The 23,494-nt window shown below is 39.7% G+C and overlaps 2 protein-coding genes and 1 long non-coding RNA gene across 3 annotated transcripts; 2 read left to right on the top strand and 1 right to left on the bottom strand.

Moving 5' to 3' along the window:
- The first annotated feature begins 7,841 nt into the window (after window positions 1-7,841).
- LOC307031491 lies at window positions 7,842-8,762 on the top strand. The gene is made up of 3 exons (XR_013805989.1): window positions 7,842-7,908; window positions 8,484-8,544; window positions 8,627-8,762. It is a non-coding gene; the product is annotated as an uncharacterized lncRNA (long non-coding RNA).
- A 1,662-nt stretch (window positions 8,763-10,424) lies between these two features.
- Window positions 10,425-12,706, top strand: LOC307033003 (E3 SUMO-protein ligase ZBED1-like; the record flags this gene model as incomplete). Its single annotated transcript, XM_079671272.1, has 4 exons — window positions 10,425-11,031; window positions 11,176-11,683; window positions 11,899-12,085; window positions 12,233-12,706. The coding sequence occupies 4 exons, from the start codon at window positions 10,425-10,427 to the stop codon at window positions 12,704-12,706; spliced, it is 1,776 nt and encodes a 591-aa protein (XP_079527398.1).
- A 6,983-nt stretch (window positions 12,707-19,689) lies between these two features.
- LOC307032607 (uncharacterized protein) lies at window positions 19,690-21,868 on the bottom strand. The gene is made up of 6 exons (XM_079670716.1): window positions 21,845-21,868; window positions 21,430-21,649; window positions 21,013-21,230; window positions 20,410-20,554; window positions 20,225-20,334; window positions 19,690-20,111 (listed from the first exon to the last, which is right to left on the bottom strand). Exons 3-6 carry the CDS (start codon window positions 21,172-21,174, stop codon window positions 19,977-19,979), a joined length of 552 nt encoding a protein of 183 aa, XP_079526842.1. The 5' UTR covers window positions 21,175-21,230; window positions 21,430-21,649; window positions 21,845-21,868; the 3' UTR covers window positions 19,690-19,976.
- Window positions 21,869-23,494: the final 1,626 nt, after the last annotated feature.

Here is a 23,494-nt window from a genome sequence, read left to right as displayed (position 1 = left end):
AATATGGTTTCCAAATCTGTTAGTAAACAACTAGAATTTTTAGCTGTGAATGTCGAAGTAACAAAGGGTCAACAGGTCATGGTGGTGGGTTGCTACAGGGCCCCCTCGGCTGTCAATGACTCCTTATCTTCATTTGCAAAACTGTTATCTCAACTTTCCTACAAGGAAATAGTACTGCTTGGTGATTTTAATTGGGACTGGTTAACTTCTGTGTCAGAGGATTTTAAAAACCTGTGTACCTCTTTGAACATTACTCAGATTATAGACAGTCCTACTCGCCCAAATATTAAGTCCCCAAATAAATCCTCCTTAATTGATCTCATTTTAACAAATTTTCCATATAAATACTCATCTGTGGGAGTATTTGCTAATGATGTGAGTGACCACTGTGTTGTAGCCACAATTAGGGACACTAGGGTTCAAAAAGTTAAACCACGCATCATCACAAAGAGAGATAAAAAACACTTTGTGGAGCAGGGTTTTTTACATGATCTGTTTGATTTTGATTGGGTAAAAATCGATCTGTGTGCTGATGTAGAAACTGCATGGTCTTATTTTTATCTTGGTTTTATGAAAATTATAGATAAACATGCACCTCTGCGTAAATTTAGAGTGAAGGGACGAAACAATCCCTGGTTTTCTGCTGAACTGTCCAGTCTCCTTCATGAGAGAAACAATGCCTGGGCAAAGGCTAGGAAATCAGGCTCAGAGGTAGAATGGCTACGCTTTAGGCAGCTAAGGAATAGCTTTACTTCACATGTCAAAAGTGCTAAGTCAAATTACTATTTGTCAGTTACCACAGAAAACCTGAATAATTCTAGGAAATTTTGGAAAGCCATAAAATCGATTTCCACTAGTGATATCCCAAATGAGCTACCTCCGTGCCTCACCACAGCATCTGGCATTATATCAGACAGGGCTACTATGCTAAATTGCTTTAATAAGCATTTTGTCTCTTGTGGCTCTCTGTTTGATTCTGTCACTGACTGTGCTTCTGCTTCTGTGAACGCTCCAGTCCTTGACTCTGAACAATGTGGTCTGGAAAACCCTTTCAGTTTTACTCCTTTAACTGTTGGTGTTGTTCATGAAGCATTAACCAAGTTAGATCCTAGGAAACCGGCTGGCCCGGACAACGTAAAACCTTTCTTTTTAAAGATAGCTGCAGATTTTATTGCTCCACCTCTTACTTCTCTTTTTAACCTCTCCCTTAGCACAAATACAATTCCTAAAGTATGGAAGTGTGCTTATGTCCTGCCTCTACTGAAAGGAGGGGAGGAAATTATTTTAAATAACTATAGGCCAATCTCTAAATTGTCAGTTCTAGCTAAGGTGCTCGAACGACTTGTGAGTGAACAAGTAAAGGAGTTTTTATGTATAAATGATATCCTGTCTAAACATCAGTCAGGCTTCAGGAAGAAACATAGCACCATCACTGCAACAATGAAAGTGGTAAATGATATTACTAGTATGCTAGATAATAAACAGAGTTGTGCAGCTCTGTTTATTGACCTTTCCAAAGCGTTTGACACCGTTGATCATCGCATTTTAAAACAGAGGCTACTCAGTATTGACATATCCAGCCATGCAGTGGGGTGGTTTGTGAACTACCTCTCTGAAAGATCCCAATGTGTTCACTTTGATGGGCTGTCTTCTGAGTGGTTAAACATTGCTAATGGTGTTCCTCAAGGTTCTGTTTTAGGTCCACTTTTATTCTCCATATATATCAAAAGTTTAGGTGAAAATGTGGATGAAGCTACTTTACATTTCTATACGGACGATACCGTGATGTACTGTGCAGGTCCCTCCATTCAGGAGGCGGTTGTTAAATTACAGGCTGTTTTTAACACTGTTCAGACTCAGCTCTCTGAACTAAAGCTTCTTTTAAATGTGGATAAAACCAAGATAATGCTCTTTTCAAAAGCTAAAAAGACACCAGAGCCTGTTTTAGATATTGTACCTATGCAAGGAACAAAACTTGAAGTTGTTGCCTGTTACAAATACCTTGGTATCTGGCTTGATAACTGTCTCTCTTTTAAACTTCATGTCAATAACCTGCTTAAAAAACTGAGGGTTAGGCTAGGTTTCTTTTTCAGGAATAAGTCCTGTTTCTCGCTTGAGGCCAGGAAAAGGCTAGTCACTGTGACCTTTTTACCTGTGCTGGACTATGGTGATCTGATGTATATGAATGCACCTACCAACTACCTGAGCAAACTAGATGCTGCGTATCATAGTGCTCTGAGATTTGACACAAATTGTAAAAAGCACTTACTCATCACTGTACACTGTATACCAAGGCAGGTTTACCATCACTCACTGTACGGAGGCTCAGTCACTGGTACACTTTTATCTATAAAGCTATGTTGGGCAAACTCCCGTATTATATCTGTTCATTGATAAAGCAGAAAGTTGCAAGCAGCTATTGTCTGCAATCGCAGGATATAGTCTTGTTAGATGTGCCAAGAGTAAGGACTGTCTTAGGTAAGACAGCTTTTATGTGCGCAGCTCCACTTGCTTGGAACAGTCTACAGGCAAAATTGAAATTGAGCATTTTTATTTCTCTGAATGTATTTAAGGCACGTCTAAATGAAATGCTTTCTGACACTCTGGGTATTTGTAAATGTTGAATATGTAAATATGATATCCTCTGTTGTTTGTTTGTATGTTGTTTTTATGTTTCATGTGGAACTAAATGATGCAGGTCTCCCTTGTAAATGAGATCGATGATCTCAAGGGACCAATCTGTCTAAATAAAGGTTTGAAAATATGCTGCAGGTCTCCCTTGAAAAAGAGATCTATGATCTCAAGGGACCAATCTGATTAAATAAAGGTTTGAAGTTATCATTTTTGTCAATAAAATAAATGGTTGTTTTCTATAAATGACAAGTCTACATATGTTTACTTGAGTTGACAGATACATTGACTCTACCTGTCCAGAACATAACTGTTAAATATAGTTGAGCATTCATTAGCTAAAGTGCCAGATGTATGGTGGAAGTTCTTAGAGAGCAAGAAGAGGGAGACATTATTCATTTTCATTTTTTAGTTGCATACAATCACACAAATCAACGCTAATGTCGCTCTGAGTTTGCTTAATGGAAGCAGGTAAGGCAGCCAAGCATTACATGCTGTGAGTTTTGTGGCAGGATTAGAGGAGGTTAACACTGTATTTGCCAGTATGCATTTGCATAATGTTGAACAATCTCAATGTATGGAAATTAGCCTTATCGGTAACAACCTCAACCAAGCTGTCAAACTCGAAGATGTAGTTTTTTATGAAGAATAGATTCAGCAGTGGTATAGCCCTTCACTTGCTTTGAATATTAATAGACACCGATTTTGGTGGATTGTTTTGATGAAAAACAGAACGTTTATGTTGGATTTCTTTTTGAAGAGACGATAAGAGGACCGGGTACCAATCAGGTCCATCCCACGATAGGACGAAGCACCAGTGGTTAGTGGCTACTTTATCAAGCTGAGACATGTACCTCGAGAGTGAGTTAGAATCAGAAAGTGCCCAATGGATGAAAGAAAAACCAAGCCCCTTCTTCAGGCCTGCCTCTAGAGCAGGGGTGGGGAACCTTTTTCCTCTCAAGGGCCATTTCAATTTTTTCAACATCCTCCGAGGGCCATACAAATTATTTACCGCTGCTTAAAAATACTAAAATCACAGCCCATTCATTTGGCCTTTCTTTCATGCTGTGCAAAGTAAAAGCAACCTCTTAATCCAGATATCTTGCCATGACTCGCGTATGCGTGCACGGTTGTAGCATGACCACCAAAACAGAAATATGGACACAAGATGTGTGCAATTTAGTTTCCTATCCAGGTGAACATGATTTAAAGTGGGGGGGGGGGGACCTAACCTCCTCTAGGGGGGTATGGGGGCATGCTCCCCCGGGAAGATTTTTTTTTAAATGTTGAAGTTAAAAGCATCAATCTGGTGCACTTTGAGAGCAACATTAAGAGATCTATGGATACATCTCTCAACACCCATATGAAACAGAACTGTAAGGAGATTTATTTTTCTTTATGGATATTTTACAAATCACTTCCCTTTCAAACTGTATACTTGTTTATTAATAACAACTTTTTTTTACTGTCATAAAGTATTTTATACCCGTTTACTTTGTTCTCTTATTTTTGTATAACTATAATGATAATATAAAGATGTGCCTTTACCTCAATGGTTGTAGAAAAAGCTTCTTATATTCGTTAGCATAGCTAGCTAACCAGATGCTAATAACAACAAAGTTATTGACTGTATGATCAGTGTGACAGATGGACAAATCGCCACTGGGCTCACAACTAAAGACACAGCCACGCAAAAACTGCGGCATGTGGCATGCTCCGTATCTGAAGTGCCGGAGCCGTGCTCTCCGACAGAACTGCACCCCTGTCAGACGAGACCATGGACGAGACATATACCAAGTGATGACACGTTAGGCTCGTGTTGTGTTCAAGGACCCTGATCTTGGCCAGGAAAAACAGGCTCTCGCTTGTTTAATTCTTTTGCGGTCTAGATTTCTTTTTTGCGTGTGTGTTTTAAATTACCTCGAGGGCCGTATCAAATTGTCTCGCGGGCCGTATACGGCCCGGGGGCCGGGGGTTCCCCACCCCTGCTCTAGAGACAGTTCTTTAAAACACACAGATCTGATCTGGGTGACTTCTGTTGGAACGCGAGTCAACGAGAGAGCACTGGGTAAAGAAGTGCATTGTTACTGCTTTAAAAAAATCCTTCCTAAATTAATGCCCTGGCAGTTTGCAATGCACATTTATACAGACAAGATAGATAATCCAGTAATTTCATGTGAGTTGAATGTAAGGCATGGACAGCCCTGCAACATCACATAGCTGTTTGTTTTTCTTGTCTATTTTAGAGCATTTGAGTTAATAATTGCTGTCAGGAAGTTTACTGTGAGGAAATGTCAGCAAACATCTCAAAAGCTGCTTCTTAAAGAGCCTGTGACAGCCTTCCAACAAATGTTGTGCAATGAAATATTGGGCTACTAGTCATCTCGAACCGTCAGTTTAAAAAAGAAGGTGCGATACCGTTCCGATAAATATCAATAATTTCGAACGTCGCGGGGAAATTCCTTCGACTCATTTTGAAGTTTTGGGGGAAGTCGGAAGTGACGTCAATGCTTCACTGTGCAGCGAGAGAACCAAACACGGACAAAGTCTGTTGTCATGCGTAGAAATGGTGAATTACTGAGTTTAGGCACGTTAATAACGTTTTAATGAAGTTAACTACAGTATATTCATATTTCTCAGTGCTTTCATGTCAATTCGGTGAACATAACCATAAATGTTCGTGGTGAAGATGATGATTAAATTAGGATTACAAATCGGTAGTGAGAGCTGCTGAATTTCCTCCCGTCGGATGTGATATAAAAACAAATCCATTATTTTTGAAGTTGTAAACTCAAGTGGATGAAACTACATTTATTAGTGCTTTCAATTCGACGAACATATGATACATTATAGATTTACACACGGCATCTATTGCATGTCTGTCCGTCCTGGGAGAGGGATCCCTCCTCTGTTACTCTCCCTGAGGTTTCTCCCATTTTTCCCTTTAAACTGTGGGTTTTCTCTGGAATTTTTTCCTTGTACGATGTGAGGGTCTAAGGACAGAGGGTGTCGTATTGTCCTACTGATATTCTGTACAAACTGTGAAGTCCACTGAGACAAATGTAACATTTGTGATATTGGGCTATATAAATAAACATTGATTGAAACATTGATTGATTGATACATTAAATGATCGTGAGGATGATGATTAAAAATCGTTTGTTTGAGCCGGTCTGCATTTCCTGATGAAAAAACAAACCGATGCTTTTTGTAGTTGTAGTATACCAACATGGATTAAACGTGTGTTTTTTTTACCACAGTGTTGGGGAAATTAATGGATAAAATGCACGGATTATGATTATTATTATTATTATCATTCCCACTCCGATCGGGACGCTAGGTCCACCGTTTCCCCGCAGCAAGGCTCCCCCCGTTGACAGTTTACGTGGGCTTGGTGCAGTGGCGGACTGGCCATCGGGACGAATCCCGATGGGCCGGTACCGAAGTGGGCCGGTCGGATAAGTCACTAGCACATCCCCCACTCCCCACGTTGACAACTTACTAGCGGTACCGAAGTGAACCGGTCGAGAGTCCCGGGCTGATTTTTAGTCCCAGTTCACCACTGGCTACATGATCGTATTATCGGCCATATTGACACACCTAATTCCTAAATTTCTAACAGATAAAACATAAACCGATCCTTCAGCCTCATATGAGCTCTCAGACACGTTCAAAATTAAACTGTCATCGCTGTCTGAGCTTGCTGCTGTGTGCGCCATCGTGCGTTTACATGCAGATGCTGGGATCCTGAACGGTGCAGCTGGAGGGCTGTGCCCGCAATGACGTCACACATCATTTGGAGGGATTTGAAGAATCCCCGAGAGGATCCAGAAAATGGTCAACATTGGAGGGCAGAATAATGGTTATCAAAGTACAAATATCCAAAATCAATTCAGTAACGGTTTTCAAGGGGACAATATTTACTCAAATTGATGGGTTTGGATGATGGGGGAAACTCGTGTCACAGGCTCTTTAAATAAGTGTTCTACTGTAGCTTTAATGCAGGTTTCTAAAAATGAATAACTTGCAACATAAACATATAAAGCCATGTGGTATAAACAGTGTATATATAGGGTTAAATATATAACCATTAGGTCAAGTTGTTGACATTTCCTCTGTGTATGCTGGTGTAATTGCCTTGTTCTCTTCTGACAACAAACCACCTTGTGCAAAACCTTAACTAATCATATTCTTTAACTTTTTGAAAATGAATTGAAATGTCAATTATTTGGTTGCTTTTTCCAGGCGAAACAGAAACTGTAGAGCTTCCGAATAATGTATTCCACTGTGAAACACTTTGCCTTTCAGATTTTATCAAAATGATTTTTTTTTTAAACCGCAGCTGCATTTAAAATTGTGAGAACGGGCTACATTACAGTATTTTCCAGTATTTTATTCTCCAGTCACCCTGGGGGATCCTTTTATCCCGTTTCCAAACCATTGAGCTTTGTCTTCCTCACTGCCAGCAGAAGCACTTGGACAGAGGAAAGAAAAAAGGACTTCTAAATTCCCCAAAGACTTCAATATGTAGGTAGCATCTGGAAGAGAGGCAGAGTATGCATTGTCACACATTCTTCCGTGCAGTACGTGTTGGCATATTTAAAACTGTTCAGCTGTGAAAACATGAGACAATCATTTATTTTAAGAAAGTAACTGATAAATTACAACCCAGTGAGTAAAATAAGACTCACTTTTAGAGACATACTCTCAAGTCCTCCCATGCGGCTTTCACAACAGCGCTTTTCCCGTTCTAGCTTCGTGCTAGAGCTTTTCTGGTTCAGCTCCGGCTTCCCTTTTCTGCTCCCGTTTTGTTCACACCGCCAAGAGCCCGACTGGTGCTGCCGCTGCTGCGTCATGACGTCACCGTTTAAGTCGCTGATTTTGCTCCCAAAGAGCGTTACGGCGCTCACTGCAACAACAACAACAACAACAACAACAACAACGGGGGACTGCGTTGGGTCAATGATCGTGTTGCTTTTAATCATACGAAGCCAGATTAAATTAAATAACGACTTCTCCAACCTTATACTTTTCTCCAGAGTGCCGTGGTTCATTGTTTATTAATGTGTTTCAGCGGCATGTACCCAGCGCCATATAGATAGAAGAATTACGACATCTCCGTTCACTCCAATGGACCAGTTTTTTACAGCAATGGCGGATCGTGGAGCTCTCAATAGTTCCCCGGAAGTTAGCTTGCCGCTGACTTGAGGGGCTATCTGCGGCTAGCAGCGCAGTAGAGTTGCAGCATAATAGACCGTTCGTGTTGGACTTTTAAAGGTAAGAAGACGTTTAAAGATTTATATTGCGGATATTATCAGCACATCTGAGTCAAATTAACATGTGTATTAAAGGATGTTAGTGGATTCCGTGAAGATTATCCCTAAATCAGTAGATTCAGGGAATGTTTACAGATAACAGATTAGGCTAGGATTCCGGATAACGTTAGCAACACATGTTAACCACGAACAGCCTATTAATCCGTTCTCCTAATGTTATTTCAACCCAACGTTGTGGAATTAGAGAAAAGGGGCTTCTTAACATGCTTTTATCAGGGGTGGAGGGAGGTAAACATTAGTTAAATATAACATTGGGGCGTGTGATTGTAGTGGGTGGAGATGGTGAAATGAGGATATCCATTTTAGAATTCAAGCTAATATAATATAGTTCACGTTACACAATAATAAGGAAGAGAGCTATTTGTGTGATACATCGCTATTGATATGGATTTAGAGTGCATATTTGAGACTTACAAACAGTAAACAAAAACATAACTTATGGGTGAGTGTTTTTAGCAGAGGCATATGATGTCCTTGTGATTCTGTTGATTATTACCTGTCTGTATTATGTTGCAGCTCAGCTGATTTTGGATTGATGGCAAAGGGAGAGGGACTTAAGTGAGAGTGAAAACACAAGGTAAGTTTCAAATAGGTCAGCAATTTCCCATCCTATAGGTTGCTAGATGTATTTAGCCCTTTCTCCTGTCTCCCTTTCTCAGCACAAGAACCCCAGGGGGATTCAATGGAGCCTGAAGACCTGCAATGAGACCCTCACCCTGCACCTGAGTCTCAACTCCCAGAGTTTTGCAAGCCTCTCCCTGTTCCTTATTTTTGATTAAACAGACGTTATGCTTCCCAATGGTGTGGTCTTCGTTTCGTGAAAAATATGATTACCTCACATATAATAATAATAATAATAATGCATTTTATTTATATAGCGCTTTTCACAACTCAAAGACGCTTTACAAAATGAGGGAGAGTAGACAAACAAGGACAGGCAAACAAGTAAGTATAGTAAAATAAATAAATAAATAAAAAGGCAGTCATATATGTTATATATATATATATATATATTAGGGCCGGGACTTTAACGCGTTAATTAAGATTAATTAATTACACAAACATTAACGCGTTAAAAAAATTAACGCATTTTAATCGCACTTATTTTTGCACCGCGGAACGTTTCTCACTGGATGAGTTTCAGGGGTACCGATTATACTGGAGCACCAACTAACGTTCATGACTTCAAACAACAACAAACCACAGTGAACAATAGTCAAACATGAACGAACAAGCTGATGAGACCGCTTTGGTTGGCCCCGTGGATGGGACATTTTGTTTTAAAAAACGTCGGATGGAAGCGTCGATAAGAGCACGGTTGTTTGCAAATTATGCAAAAAGGAATTTGCGTATCACCGCAGCACATCAAGCCTCAAGTATCACCTCAATGCAAAACATATAGCAGCTAGCGTGGAAGCTAGCGTGGACGTTAGCCCGACTCGGAGTACAAGGACCCACACCCAATTCGCGTTGATCAAACAGTGGCCTATGCAACAGAGAGATTTTATTTTTCATCAGGATATTGGAAGAATAGGAGGGATTGAGGTCAATCACTGGCACTTTTTTATTTTATTTTAAATGGTACAGTACACTTTATGTTGAACTATTTATTATGTTGTTGGTGCAACTGGCACTTTATGTTGAACTGTTTATTGTTTTGGCCAAGGTTATTGAGAGAGTTGGACTGAAATGTATTAGATTTTTTAAATCAACTGTTGGTAAATCAACAAAGTCTGTTATGGCCTCTGAAGCAACAGAGAGATGTTTTCTAATAGTCAGGGTTTCCAATTTTCTGAATGTAATTAAAGTATTGTGTTATACTTAAAAAACAAAGTGTTATAGTTTACAGAAGGTCTACCTACCTATAGGCTACCTGAATCTCTGAAATGTACTATATTCCTAAATATGCTATTGCTACACTTTATGGCAAAAATTGCACTTTTCTGTTGGTCTTGGTTAAGTACATCCTTGAAAAAAATAAACAATGTTTTGTTGCTTAAGCTTATGTATTCAGTCAATGGTATACTAAAATCCATGTGAAAAAAATTGCTTCTCACTGTTCTCAGGTCAAATATTTATATGTGATTAAAAATGCGATTAATTGCGATTAATTAATTACAAAGCCTGTAATTAATTAGATTAATTTTTTTAATCGAGTCCCGGCGCTAATATATATATTAGTGGTGGGCCGTTATCGGCGTTAACGTGCTGCGTTAACGTGAGACTCTTGTCGGCAATAAAAAAAAATATCGCCGTTAATCTATTCTCAAAGTTGGGTTGGGAGCTGGGTCTATACTACGCAAGCTATGATGACTTTCACCTTGATAATTTAGCGCGGATGTATACCTAGCCGAATTGCACTGTAGGGGGCGAGATCGAGTCTTTGACCTGTGTTTCTTCTACTGTCTATGGATCTGACCCCGGTCAAATCAGCCACATTAAACGTGACATGCTAACATGGATACAGCAGGTATGAAGCCGCCGGGTTTGCTTCAGGGGAAATTTATTTTGAAGAAGCTTCCTGATGGAAACCTCGACAAAAATAAGGTTGTTTGCACCTTGTGCAATGCGGAATTAGTTTACTGTAGGAGTTCATCCAGTCTCAAGTACCACCTAAACGCAAAGCATCCCTTAGCTAATGCGGAAGATGCCGGGCCAAGCACTGATGTAGCGCGGGGGAAGACTCGTCGTCAAACAACTATGTTTGAGTGCAACCGAGGCAAGCCCGTCAGCACAGCTCTATCAGCCAAGCTAACTAGTCTCCTCGCTCAGTGGATTGCCACCAGCTGCAGGCCCATTAGCATGGTTGAAGATGACGGGCTCGAGCTTGTTCTCCAGGCGGCCACAGGTGACCCATCTTACAAACTACCTGCGAGGCGAACTATCATGAGGAGAATACATGACCAGCACGCAGAAGAGAAAGCTACGAAAGTTGAGAAGATGGTAGAGGCGAGGTCTGTAGCACTGACTGGGGACCATTGGACGTCCGTTAACAACGACAACTACCTCGGCGTTACAGTTCACCTCATCGATGCTAGCTGGGAACTTCACTCCTTCGCTTTAGGTATGCTACGTTATGTCATTTTAAATTACATAATTTAATTTCGTAGCCTTTTAATTACCACCACGTTATGTTTGCTTCTTGATAATTGCTAGTTGTTTACTACTAGTAGTGAAATTATTCTAATTTACTTTGTCTGTCCGTTAGGTGTGATGAAAACAGAGGAGCGTCACTTTGCAGAAGCGTGTGCAAGGCAGTTCCTCGACGTCGCTAATCAGTGGGGGATAACTGACAAAATAAGCACTATTGGAACAGATAGCGCTCCTAATATGGTGGCAGCAGGGAGGATACTTCCATTCGAGCACTTGCCCTGTGTTGCGCATGTTGTACAGAGAACTATTGTAATGTCACTTCGGGAAGGTGGTTTTGATGGTGCACTGGCCAAGTGCCGTAAAGTGGTTGGACATTTCAAACACAGTCCGGCCAACTCAGACGAGCTAAATGTCCAACAATCCTCCCTTGGACAAGTTAAGGAGTCATTCGTGCAAGATGTTCCAACACGTTGGAATTCCACTCTTGAGATGATAAAGCGCGTGAGGCGCAACAGAGACGCACTGCACACAACGCTGTCGCTGCAGAAGCACAACCTGGCCCTCCCAACAAATGCGGATTATGAGAAGTTGGCAAAGCTAGAGAAACTGCTGGAGCCATGCAGGTATGGTCTACAAAGATAGTGTGTTCATGAATTGGCATACAAGTTTTTAAATGTCACTTTGTATGTAAGAAACACCTGCCCTTAAATGTGTAATCTGAGTTAAATTAATCTGTCACTAATAATCTTTTGCTGTGTGTCTGTCTGTCTGTCTGTCTGTCTGTCTGTCTGTCTGTCTGTCTGTCTGTCTGTCTGTCTGTCTGTCTGTCTGTCTGTAGGTACATCACTGAGCTCCTTGGTGGAGATAAGTATGTATCCTGCTCTGTGGTTCTACCTGCCCTGTGCCACCTCCAGCACGCGATGAACATCTCAGATGATGATCCTGCCTATATTGTGCGATTCAAGGCTGCCTTCATCAAGGACCTCAACCAGCGGAGGGAGAAAATAAACCTGGAATGGCTTAAGGTATGTCAGAGTGACCAGAAGATAACTACATTGTATGACCATAATAGACTGTAAAGCCAGATGAATAAGTCATGAAGAAATATGGAGGTTGGATTTGGAAAGTGACATTTTCATCAATCAATAATTATTATTTTTTATTCATCAAAGGTGGCGACTGCTCTAGATCCACGATTTAAGGACCTCAAGTGCTTGCCCAGAGCAGAGAGGGAGCCAGTGTGGGCAAAGCTAAGTGCGTTGATGAAGGGAGAAGAACCTGCTCTGCAGCCACTCAGGGAGGAGAACCCTGAGCCACCCAAGAAGAAAACAGCCCTGCTACTGATGGGATCCGACTCAGAATCAGATGAGGAGACACCAGAAGATAGTACAGTGGAGAGGTACAAGGTAGAGCCCAGTGCCAGTCTAGATCAGTTTCCACTGAAGTGGTGGTCGGAGCACACTGCTGTCTATGGTAAGATGGCCCAAATTGCCCGTAAATACTTGGGGACTCCTGCCACAACTGTCCCATGCGAGATACTTTTTTCTTTAGCAGGCCATATTGTGCAGAAGAGGAGAGTTTGTTTGTCACCAGAAAATGTGAACAAACTGGTCTGCCTGAGTGACTGGTGGAAGAAGGAGAAATAGAGCTTTGACTGACACAAAGCTACTGACTGTAAACAGTTCATTACAACTTGTTATATAGGCCTACTGTTCAACTAAAAATAAACAGTTAATAAACACAAGTACATCTCATTGTCATTGATTTATTTTCATCACCAATTATCATAGAACAGCTTTCTCAAGCAGTTTGTGATGCATTTTGGAAACTGGAGATGAGCCCCTGGTCTAATGCACCACCTGGCTTGAGAAACCCATTCTCAAAGACTTACTTCTAGTCATTATTTGGGTAGCACTCATATTCTGAATGCCTTCGGCAGAATTCAAATGAGCCATTTTAATCTAGATTAATCTAGATTAATTCCAAGAATACAGTGAGATTAATCTAGATTAAAAAAATTAATCTATGCCCACCACTAATATATATATATATATATATATATATTTATATATATATTCATATAGTCATATATATATATATGTTGTTGCTGTTGTTGTCTTTTGTGATGGTTAAATTGCGCCAGCCATTCTTTCCTCCTCTCTGTGTCAGTGGGGAAACTTTACATGTGTACTCCTTTCTCTGAGCGCTTGGAGCATCCCCAGGCAGCACAGCAAACCATGGGGGAGACGATATGCCAGGACAACACAGAGGAAAAGGCACAGACAAACTGCATGATATGCTATTCAATGTTTATTGAATTCCATTTATTTACAATGAATGTTGCTAAAACAACACATTTAACATTCAACATCATGCTGCTGCTCGTGCTTTGACTCAGTTGACAATCATTGATAGGCACCTGTGGGTCTCCTGTCCTTTCTGAAAGTCATAAAGATTACATTAGTACTTTAGATTACTTGTGTCCTCAATTACCAGGGGATTACTGAAACCACCATGAATTAAAGAAATGGTAGAAATGTATCTAATCTGAATTTTGAAACCTTCCTTCCCATCCCCTCCCTCTAAATATATCAATAAACATTAGGATGTGATGCTCCTGACTACCATACAGGTTTAAGAAGATAATATTTGTTTTAAAGAATTCAAAGCAATAAACAACAGGCTCTTAACCAAGGCAACGTTAGCCTAACATGTATATGTTAACAGGTAAGATAGCTGTTCACACTATGTATATTTTTCTACTTTTTGTAATGCTATTTTATTTCTATTTAAGATGTTTACATTTTCGATTGTTTAATTATAGTCTTTTAACTGTCTAATGTACAATGCCTTGTCTTTTCCTGCTGCAGCGTAAACATTTCCCCAATTGGTATCAATAAAGTACTTCTTATTTTGTCTTAATCCTCAAATATTAGCAAATGTTACTTAAAAAAAAAAAACAGTGATGTAACTACATACACATATCGATATGTTGTATAACTATTGCAAATCAAAACCTTTATTGACCACTAATTACCAAAAATTGCATTCAAATCGTGATTCATATGGCCCGCCACGAACTTCCGGGGAACTATTGAGTCTCCCTGAACCACGTGACGATCAAGCATTTTGGACCTCCGTTGTCCGCTGCAGTGCTGCTCGTCCACTGGAGTTTATTCTCCCGTTAGCTCCGGGTTAGCTCTCACGACAGCGGCCGCTGTAAAGCATTCACTGTCTGACTGTCACACAAGCAGCTGATACATATCCCCAGTTCCCCTTAAGTGAATGTGTGTCAGTCTGAATTGACGCTGTTTGGCATCACAACGCTGTTATGAAAGTCTCTCTGGTATACAATGGGTGAAGTTAGCATAGCAACCAAAGCTAATCTGACTAACTTGACTATTTGTTGCTATCCTATTGTGGCATAAGCCGTTTTACCTTTTCATTATGATTTTTACTTCTCATAGTCCGACAGCACAACCTGTGCAGCCCATGTATTGATTTCATCCTATGGCTATAATACAAAATAAAACGTCTGCCTGCTCTCCACAATGATCAATAACAGCGAACGGATGGTCAAAGTAAGGTACAAATAAACAGAATCACACGAAGCCTGGTTAGTGTTGCCTGACTTTATAAAGTGTGTTTTTTTTTATAAGTGTGTGGTTTTTTATAAGTGTGTGGTTGCCTTCTAGTCACTTTGCTCAGCACTACTTCTTGTAGGCAGGCATGACGAGCATGGGCGTCGCAGCCATTATATGAGGGTGGGACAAGTCCCCCCCCACTTTTTCAAATGATTAGTTTAGACCCCCCCACTTTTACTGTGCAGAAAGTCAGTGAATCGGTCTATCCACTTGTAGAGCGCTGTGTCAGTGCTTCACTATCAAATCCATTCCACTTGCTTATTTATTGCCCAAATCAATGAAACTCCGTACCATGTTTTCACTGTTACTTTGTACCAAGGCAGATTCTCCCATAGCGCGCGCATGTTCAAGGAGTGTTGCCATAGTTGGAGCTCAGCTCAGATGAAGCGATGCCGGTAGCGGAGGTAAGGCACACACACCAAATGTTCAGGAAATGGTTAATACAGCGAAAATGAAAGCTGACGATCTCTTGGTTTGATATGTTTTCTCCCCCAGACAACATGGACATAAGAACATGTTTTTCAAAGAAGAGGAAAGTAAGTAATCAGCTGGTAGCAGTTAATCAATTAACAGTGATGGCGGCGGCGGCGTCTCACTTCTGCAGAGGAGTTTCGTCTTTATGTCATGATAGAGAGATACATATACTGAATAGTTTAGATGATTTATCATGTAAACAAGGAACATGAATAACCCGATCTCTCTGTGCTCATGTAAACACCATATCCCCAATATGATCATAACCGGGATAATACTCGTAAACGGCTTACTGATGTAGAGACGCAGTCAGTGTGTTTTACTTGACTGGAGCCTCAGTTCGATAAGAGATTATTTTCTGAGTTCTTTAACTTCGGTACTCTCTCTCAAAATGGTAATATGCATTATGTGTTAATTATACTTCTTATCATTCAGAAGCTTTTTGTGTGAGTTTATGTTTTACTAAGTGCTTCCATCCCAGTATTCAGTTAACTATTTATTTTCTGTGCACATTACATAGACTAGCTAATATTTTACCTACTGCTTGGGACTTTGAGTCTTCAAAATGTCCAATGTCACAGACTGGGACTTACTTTAGAGTCAGTTGTATTTACATTCAGTATGACTTGTTATGACTCAATGTGAAAGAGTATACTGCTCAATAAATAATGATCACTTCACCACCCCTCTTGACATCTAGGCGCTTGAGAGTGAGTCAGAGGCAGAACACAGGGAAGGTGGAGAGAGGTCCATTGCTGAGGTGAGTGATAAAAGGGAAATGACAGTTTAGAGTAAATTGTGATGTGAACTCTCATCCCAGAATTTTAAGGAAATCAGTGGGGATATTGAACAGGAAACATTGCATACAAGGGGCATCGTATGACCAATATAGACAGAAGAGCAACATTTATTTGAACATTTAAGTCGATACCATTCCTAGGTGAACTTAACATCTGTATGGAGTCAGATCGGTCTCAATATTAATAAATGCTCACAGAAGGATTCACAAATGTATTTTGCGGTTTATATATAAATGACTCTCCACAACAATATCTCTCAATGCACTCACAAATATTTATTGTTGTATATAAATGTACAAAAAATGGGCATTTAAACTGCTTTTCTTGTGAACCTCTGCATTTGTGTTTTGTTTTTTTGAGACTTCCCTGACGGAAATTACAAATGCATATTTTTTTAACAGGAAACTATGGAAATTATAACTAATTGTGGTTTTATTTTACATTACTTAAAACAAGAAATATTTACATGTCAGAAATATGCCTATATTTGTGAAACGTTTCCCAGATAGCAAAATATGAGTGAATCAATGTTGAAATATGGTTGGGCATAAATATTGTATCCATGTTGAAACCCGGACATTGAAATTAAACAGAAAGCGCAAATTGTTTTAATGTTGAATAAACGTTGGACTTTCAACCATAACTGACACTATATCAATGTTGATTCAACCATCATCTAAATAGGAATCTACATGCACATTTTTGGTTGATTTTACATTGAATCAATGTTAGGAATCAACATTGATTCAACCATCATCCAAATGGGAATCTACATGTAAATTGTAGTTGATTTTATATTGAATCAGTGTTAGGAATCAATATTGATTCAACCATCATCCAAATGGGAATCTACATATACATTTTAGTTGATTTTATATTGAATCAGTGTTAGGAATCAATATTGATTCAACCATCATCTAAATGGGATTATAAAACGGACAAGTCAAATGAAGCAATCTGATTGGTTCTTAGCCGTGATATACTGAGCGTATACCACGGGTAGAATTGTAAGTTACTTTTCACAACAAGTCAGTATCCCTCGGCGTCTGAGAAAAACAGTATACGCGTCGGGCCGAACCACGCCCCTTAGCTGTGATATAATGAGCATATACCACGGCCTGTCGTGAGCTATTGCTTAAATCTAAATGTAAAACTTACATTAGAATATTCAACTTTTCTAAGCATACTGTAACACATTAAAAAAGTGAATGTTTTTCACCAATGAGTTTTCTGCGGTCTACATCTTAACAGACCATTAACAAGTGCAACATCAATACTGTACTGAATGAAGTGGTCCAAAATTGTAAACACACACTGCAAAAACTAAGCCTCAAAAAAAAAAAAAAAATAAATAGAAAAATGAGTAATATATTACTTAAAATAAGAAAAATTATCTGCCAACAGAACAAGAAAGATTCACTTGCCAAGACCTTCTTAAAACAAGTAAATATATCCAGCCTAAAAAGATCTACAGATATCTTAAAACAAGTGTTTTTAAAGCAAAATTAAGTAAATTTGAATTGAAGCAAGGAATATCTTTAAGAATTATAATCTTATAAGGAAAATGTGCTTGAATTCAGCATATTCTATTGCTTTTGTCCCAAAATTCTATTTTATGTTAGGCAACATATCTTAAATCCAGTGCAGCTTCACTTTAAACCGGTACATTTGTCTAGATAAAGATAAGATTTAAGAATTATTTTCTTAATATGTAGAAAAATCTACTTAAATTCAGCATTTGGTGCTATTAAAGTATTCTTAAAATAAGGCTAAATACCAAGAAACGTAGAGACAAAACCTTCAAAAATCTTTAATCCTATCAATATAAACTTTGACTGCTTGCATAAAGAAAAATATGAGTCTCAAATGATTTCTTTTAATGTTTTTATTGTTTTCAAACAGCGTAGTAAAGGTCAGTCATCAGATATGTCTTTAGAGAAAAAGAGAACATTATTTTCACTGTAAAATGCAACGCAAGTGAAATTCTCATGACACTTTTGACTCAGCAAACAATTTTGAATAGGACTACAAGTATGAGGGGCCGCTATGGATATTATTCAGAAATACCGTTCACATACACATGTGAAACACTCTCACACACACAACTAAAACCCACATAATTTACAAACATATGTAAAAATCTCTCATATACACATATGAAACGCTCTCAGACTCACATGAAATCCAAAGTTATTCATATACAGTACATGTCAAACGCACTCATGTGATACGCACTCACACACACACACACCTGAAACGCTATCCCACAGATATGGGATAGTTAAGCAATAGCTCACGACAGGCCGTGGTATATGCTCATTATATCACAGCTAAGGGGCGTGGTTCGGCCCGACGCGAAGCGGAGGGTGGACAACCCCCTTAGCTGTGATATAATGAGCATATATCACGGCCTGAAGTGAGCTATTGCTTTTATAAAACGGTTACCAAGTGTGGCAATATGAAAGAAAAGAAAAGAAAAATACACACTCTAATTTAAATAGTTTTTATTAGTAAATAATGATGTTCAAAATAAAATAGTCCCTCCGTTGCCTTCTGCACAAAACATAGTGCAAGGTGGTTGCTATGCAACAACACTAACAGCAAGCGAACATATTAGACAGAGAGCGTTGATCCATTATTTGGCTGTTTATTTACATTAATGTGTATGTTGCTGTTTATTGTGCATCCACTTAAAAACTGTCCAGCATCAGTAGCATGGCTTACGTGGTCACTTGTATAGGTTGAGGTTGTTCGAGGCTGTTGCTTGGCGTGGCGAGAATATTGCTCCACTTTCTCTGGTCCCCGAGATTGGGCTTCCAGTAGCTCTGGAGAGAGCTTTCGCACCTGTGGCCACTGACGGTCATAATTTCTCTGCTTTGTTTCAAGACCTGCATCAGAAAGCTTTTGAATGGTGGTACTTTTCCAGTTGGTCTACCTGCTCCTCACGTAGCTCTGCATGTCGTCGTTTAGGTGCTTTTTTTCTGGAGATAGGCACTGCTCAATCCACTCCTCAATACTATAGTAAGACCCCCCCGGAGGTCGATGTTAATCTTAAATGTTTCCATTTTATGCTTTGTAAGTTTGTTTCGTAACGGAAGAAATTTAAATATATTTATAAAACTGACAAGTCAAATCCAGCAATCTGATTGGTCGATAGCGTTTTTGCGGACCTCTTTGATTACAGATTTGAAAACATCGTTGCTTGCTTTAAAAGTAGCACAATTCATTATGTTAAACCTTCAAAAGTATCTAGATATCCCTGCCCTAATGCCAAAGGACCTGCACACTGAATATGTTTTGCCGTTTGATGTCTATGTCTGGACCGCTGCGTCAAAAAGGAGGGCTTCTGCCCCGTTACTTCTCCGCTGCTTTCTTGTTCCAGTATGAAAAGTTTGCTTTTCGGCCCAACGGTATACTGTTTTTCTCAGACGCGGAGGGATACTGACTTGTTGTGAAAAGTAATTTACAATTCTACCCGTGGTATACGCTCAGTATATCACGGCTAAGAACCAATCATATTGCTTGATTTGACTTGTCCGTTTTATAATGTGTTTTATATGTGTGTGTGAGAGCGTTTCAGGTGTGTGTGAGAGCGTTTCAGGTGTGTGTGTGAGTGCGTATCACATGTGTATGGGTGCGTTTGACATGTGTGAATGACTTTGGATTTCATGTGTGTGCGAGCGTTTCATATGTGTATATGAGAAATTTTTACATATGTTTGTAAATTATGTTGGTTTTAGTTGTGTGTGTGAGAGTGTTTCACATGTGTATGTGAACGGTATTTCTGAATAATGTCCCTAGCGGCCCCTCATATATAAGTGCCCTAATCACTAATCACTGGAACTTGTTCCAGTCGGCCATAGCCTTTTTGTATGAAGTAGTCATTTCACAGTCGTGAATGGCGTCCAAGAGGACTTCAGTCTGCACCACAGACAGAAGTATTGCAATGCACTTAGGATAGGTGAGGTGAAAGGTGTAATAACATGCCATGAGATACATCACGCTTTCGTGAATGTCCTCTTTTGGGAAGGTGAGCATGGGCATGGTTCCAATGGCCAGTATACAGTTGGTTTCACAGATGATGACAACAGGGCTGGAGAGTGGTCGTGTCTGAAGAAAGGTGTTGGGGTCTTCTGCAGAATGACACAAAAACAGACAAAGAAATCATCACAAAAAGCCAAACAAATATAATCACAACATTTCACTCTTTGTGTCGATATGAGAAAATTCTTATAAATGTTCTTACCTCAAGGACGTGGAGCACAGCCTCACTTGCATGCCTTAACCTCTTGGGTGGGGCCATAGGTGATGGGAACATCTCTGGTAAAGCCTTCATCATGGCAATTGAGTGCTTTACTGTTGAAAAAAAAAAGTTTCATTCCGTTTCCTGCAGTCAGTTAATAAACAGACATGGTCAGAGATAATAATCACCTTTGTCAAGCTGCGGAGGCCTCATGAGCTTTTTGAAAACTCCATAAAACTGTGCCCTCTCACAAAAGGTCCCCCACCGGGTCTTAAGTTCCATTAAGAAGTGGGAGTTGCCTTGATTGAGGACCCGCCGTAGTTCATCCATTAGCTAAGACAACGAGAGAGAAAATATATAGGAGAAACTTTCAAATCTACATTCCAAGGATTAGTAATTCGTCTCATAATTGAATTTCCAAAAAAAGATTCATATGTGTATAATGTGATTGAAATGGTCACTTAACAAAAATATTACAGTGCACATCGAAATGCGTATGCCTGATGCACACAATATTTTAAAATACGTATTGTGGACCAATACTACTAACAAAATAATGTTGTGTGTATCAGAAGCACATTTGTGAAATTTGTTCTTTTTAAATAAGTGGAGGGTTTTTATATATCTATGCAGAATAAATATGTGTATTCAATCAGCATATTTGAGTCATTTATTTATGAATAATGAGACAGATCTGATTTAAGTGTCATACCATTTCTCATTTCAAATTTGGTCTAACGTTAACCGAATTAGGAAGCAAAGTTGTACATAGAACGAAAACATTTGCTTACATGATCCAGTTCTCCAAAGCAAGGATAAGCTTTAAGAATCTTGGAAGGCCTGTCCTGCTCCTTTGTAACTTCAGAGTCAATGAAGGCCCTTCTCGCTTGGATTTCGAGGTCCAGGAGCTGAGCAACATCCATCTTGTTTGGTCTGGCCTTGGTTTTATACATCGCCTGTAGAGTCTTATAGTGTCTCGCCTGGGTCTGTGGGCTCTCAGTTTCTGATGCTAGAAAACATAAACCCCACTATTTTCATTTCTGATGTTAAAGTTTAAATGAGAAATTAACACACAGCCATAGTGACTGACACAGGGCAAACATAGATGAGTAATCCTGAATAAAAAAGGGTTTCTAAAATAGCTTATTGATATTGTTACATTTTCTTGAAGAGATTGAACTATCTACTATTTCAATTTCTGTACTTACCACATAACTGTTCAGCCTCCGGGGCGTTGCATCGAGATGGTAGTGATCTCTCCAAGATCAAGGTTGATGCGGTGGATTCATCAGTCTCATCAGTGGACGTCTCATGGCTGCTCTGAAAGCTTAAACTCCTAGGCCTCTTTCTTGAAGGAGTTGAACCCTGCTTCTTTTTGGGGGTTGTCACATTCTGGATCCTTTTCAAAAGCTGCTTTTTCACAGTTTCCTTACAAGACACACACACACAACAGGTTGTGTTATAACTCACATTAAACACACTTGTATCAAACAAAATACACCACACAAGCAGTTGCACAGAGCTCTTATTGAACTGGATAAAACACATGACTCCCAGTTTGATAGGCAAATGATTGCAGTGCTTTGTCTGAACCATGTGTTGAAAACTTGAATAGTGACATACCCACTCAGCTCTACTGGTTTGAGATCTGTCCTGAAGCATTGGGTAGTGTTAGAAATTAAAATCAATGTTTTAATGGGGAAATGTAGTTTAAACATGCCGTCAGTTTTAATGCAGTTTTATACTGAAAAACCAGAAATTATTGTGCACAACCAGCTGTTAAGCTTTATTCTGAAACTCTTTCATCTCCGGTTGGCCGTTAGCATGTGGTAAAATTACAATTTCCTAAAGAGGTGAATTTAGTAGCGAAATGATATGGAGTGGTGCAAACCGAAGCCTACTGATTTAACACTACAACTATAGATGTCGAGATACTACCATGCTGAATATTAAATGAAGGTACAGTTTATTTGAATACATTATTGTTTACAGACGAGAGTAGCATGTGACAACATCCGGAATGACCGGAAACCAAACCAGCCGAGAAGTATTTTTTAGAGTATTGATTACAGCGTTTAGAAGGTGTTACATGAAAAGTGATGAAAGAGAATATGAGGAGAAAAGGCGTGTTAAGCATATATTGAATGTGAAAAGAACCAATCCTCTGTTTAAATGCAACAACGGACATTGGAGATGAGACGAGCCGGCTGGCAGGGAGGAGCCAGCAGAGGATATATATAACAGCACCGGACGAGGGATCGGGACTCTTCTCTTCCCTAACGAGGAGCGGATCACAGCTGTTTGTCTGACCGAACAATATCATGCCGCGCCTTTTTTAATTAAAGTACCCAATTGAACTTTCACAGAGACTCCATTTAGTCTCCTTTTAAAGCTTCTTTCCTGGACGGGAGAATAACGAACACAGTTTACAATCTGGTGACCCCAACGTGATCCCGCTGACCGAGGAGAGAAAACCAACCGGCTGTTTCCTGGAGACGCTTGCAGCCATTCGACACACAATAGCTCAAATCAATCGGTAAGAAGATGCCTGTTATGACAAAGAGTCTTCACTAGTTAAACTAGGCAAAGTTAGATTTGTGTGTTTGACGGCAGCCGGCGGATCCTGAAAATAGCTGTGCATTTTAATGTTAAAACAACCCAAAGGGATAAAATAATCACTTTAAAACCACGAGGCGTTGTTTTGTCACAGGCACGGTGAGTTCAAATTCCCTTTGTTCCATTAACCCTGCATGCTATTAACCATGTGTGGGTGTTGAATTTTAAATATAAATGTGTGTGGACATTGTACTTCGGATAGGTGCCTTGCTGTTTTCACGTAGGTGTCTCTTGTTACGTTAGTAGTTAGTTAGCCTATGACGTAAGGGTATATAGCCCATTTGACGATTTTTGTTAAGATCTGGAGACATAGCGAATCGGTTAAGGGCAGAGTAATTGAAAACGAGCAGGGCATAGCGAATTAACTCAGGGTTAAGTAACCAAAGTCAGTGCTTCAGGGGTTCCCAACCTTTTTCACCCAGGGCCCCCCTAAATGACTCCTGTTGAAATTTGCGACCCCCCAAAACTTTGAAACTTTAATTATCGCTGTTGCCGATCTGCCCCCCTGCCCGATCTGTACTGTGCATGTGCGAGATGGTCTGCCATACTGGACAACTCCGTACGGCAACCCAACTAGGACACTTGACACAGTGGCGTTTGCCAAAGCACAAAAAGAAAATGGATTTAACTTCTGTTTGGCAGTTATCATACTGAATA

The sequence above is a fragment of the Notothenia rossii genome (genome assembly GCF_949606895.1).
Source record: "Notothenia rossii genome assembly, chromosome: 3".
NCBI classification, from domain to species: Eukaryota; Metazoa; Chordata; class Actinopteri; order Perciformes; family Nototheniidae; genus Notothenia; species Notothenia rossii.
This window is presented reverse-complemented; position numbering and strand designations above follow the sequence as displayed.

Bases quoted from the DNA above. Each gene is read 5' to 3' on its own strand.
- LOC307032607 (XM_079670716.1), bottom strand. From the start codon at position 21,174: ATGTATAAAACCAAGGCCAGACCAAACAAGATGGATGTTGCTCAGCTC. The intron at 20,555-21,012 runs GTAAGCAAATGT...TCGTTGTCTTAG, and splicing joins GCTTTGGAGAACTGGATCAT to CTAATGGATGAACTACGGCG. The intron at 20,112-20,224 runs GTAAGAACATTT...GTCATTCTGCAG, and splicing joins CTGTGCTCCACGTCCTTGAG to AAGACCCCAACACCTTTCTT.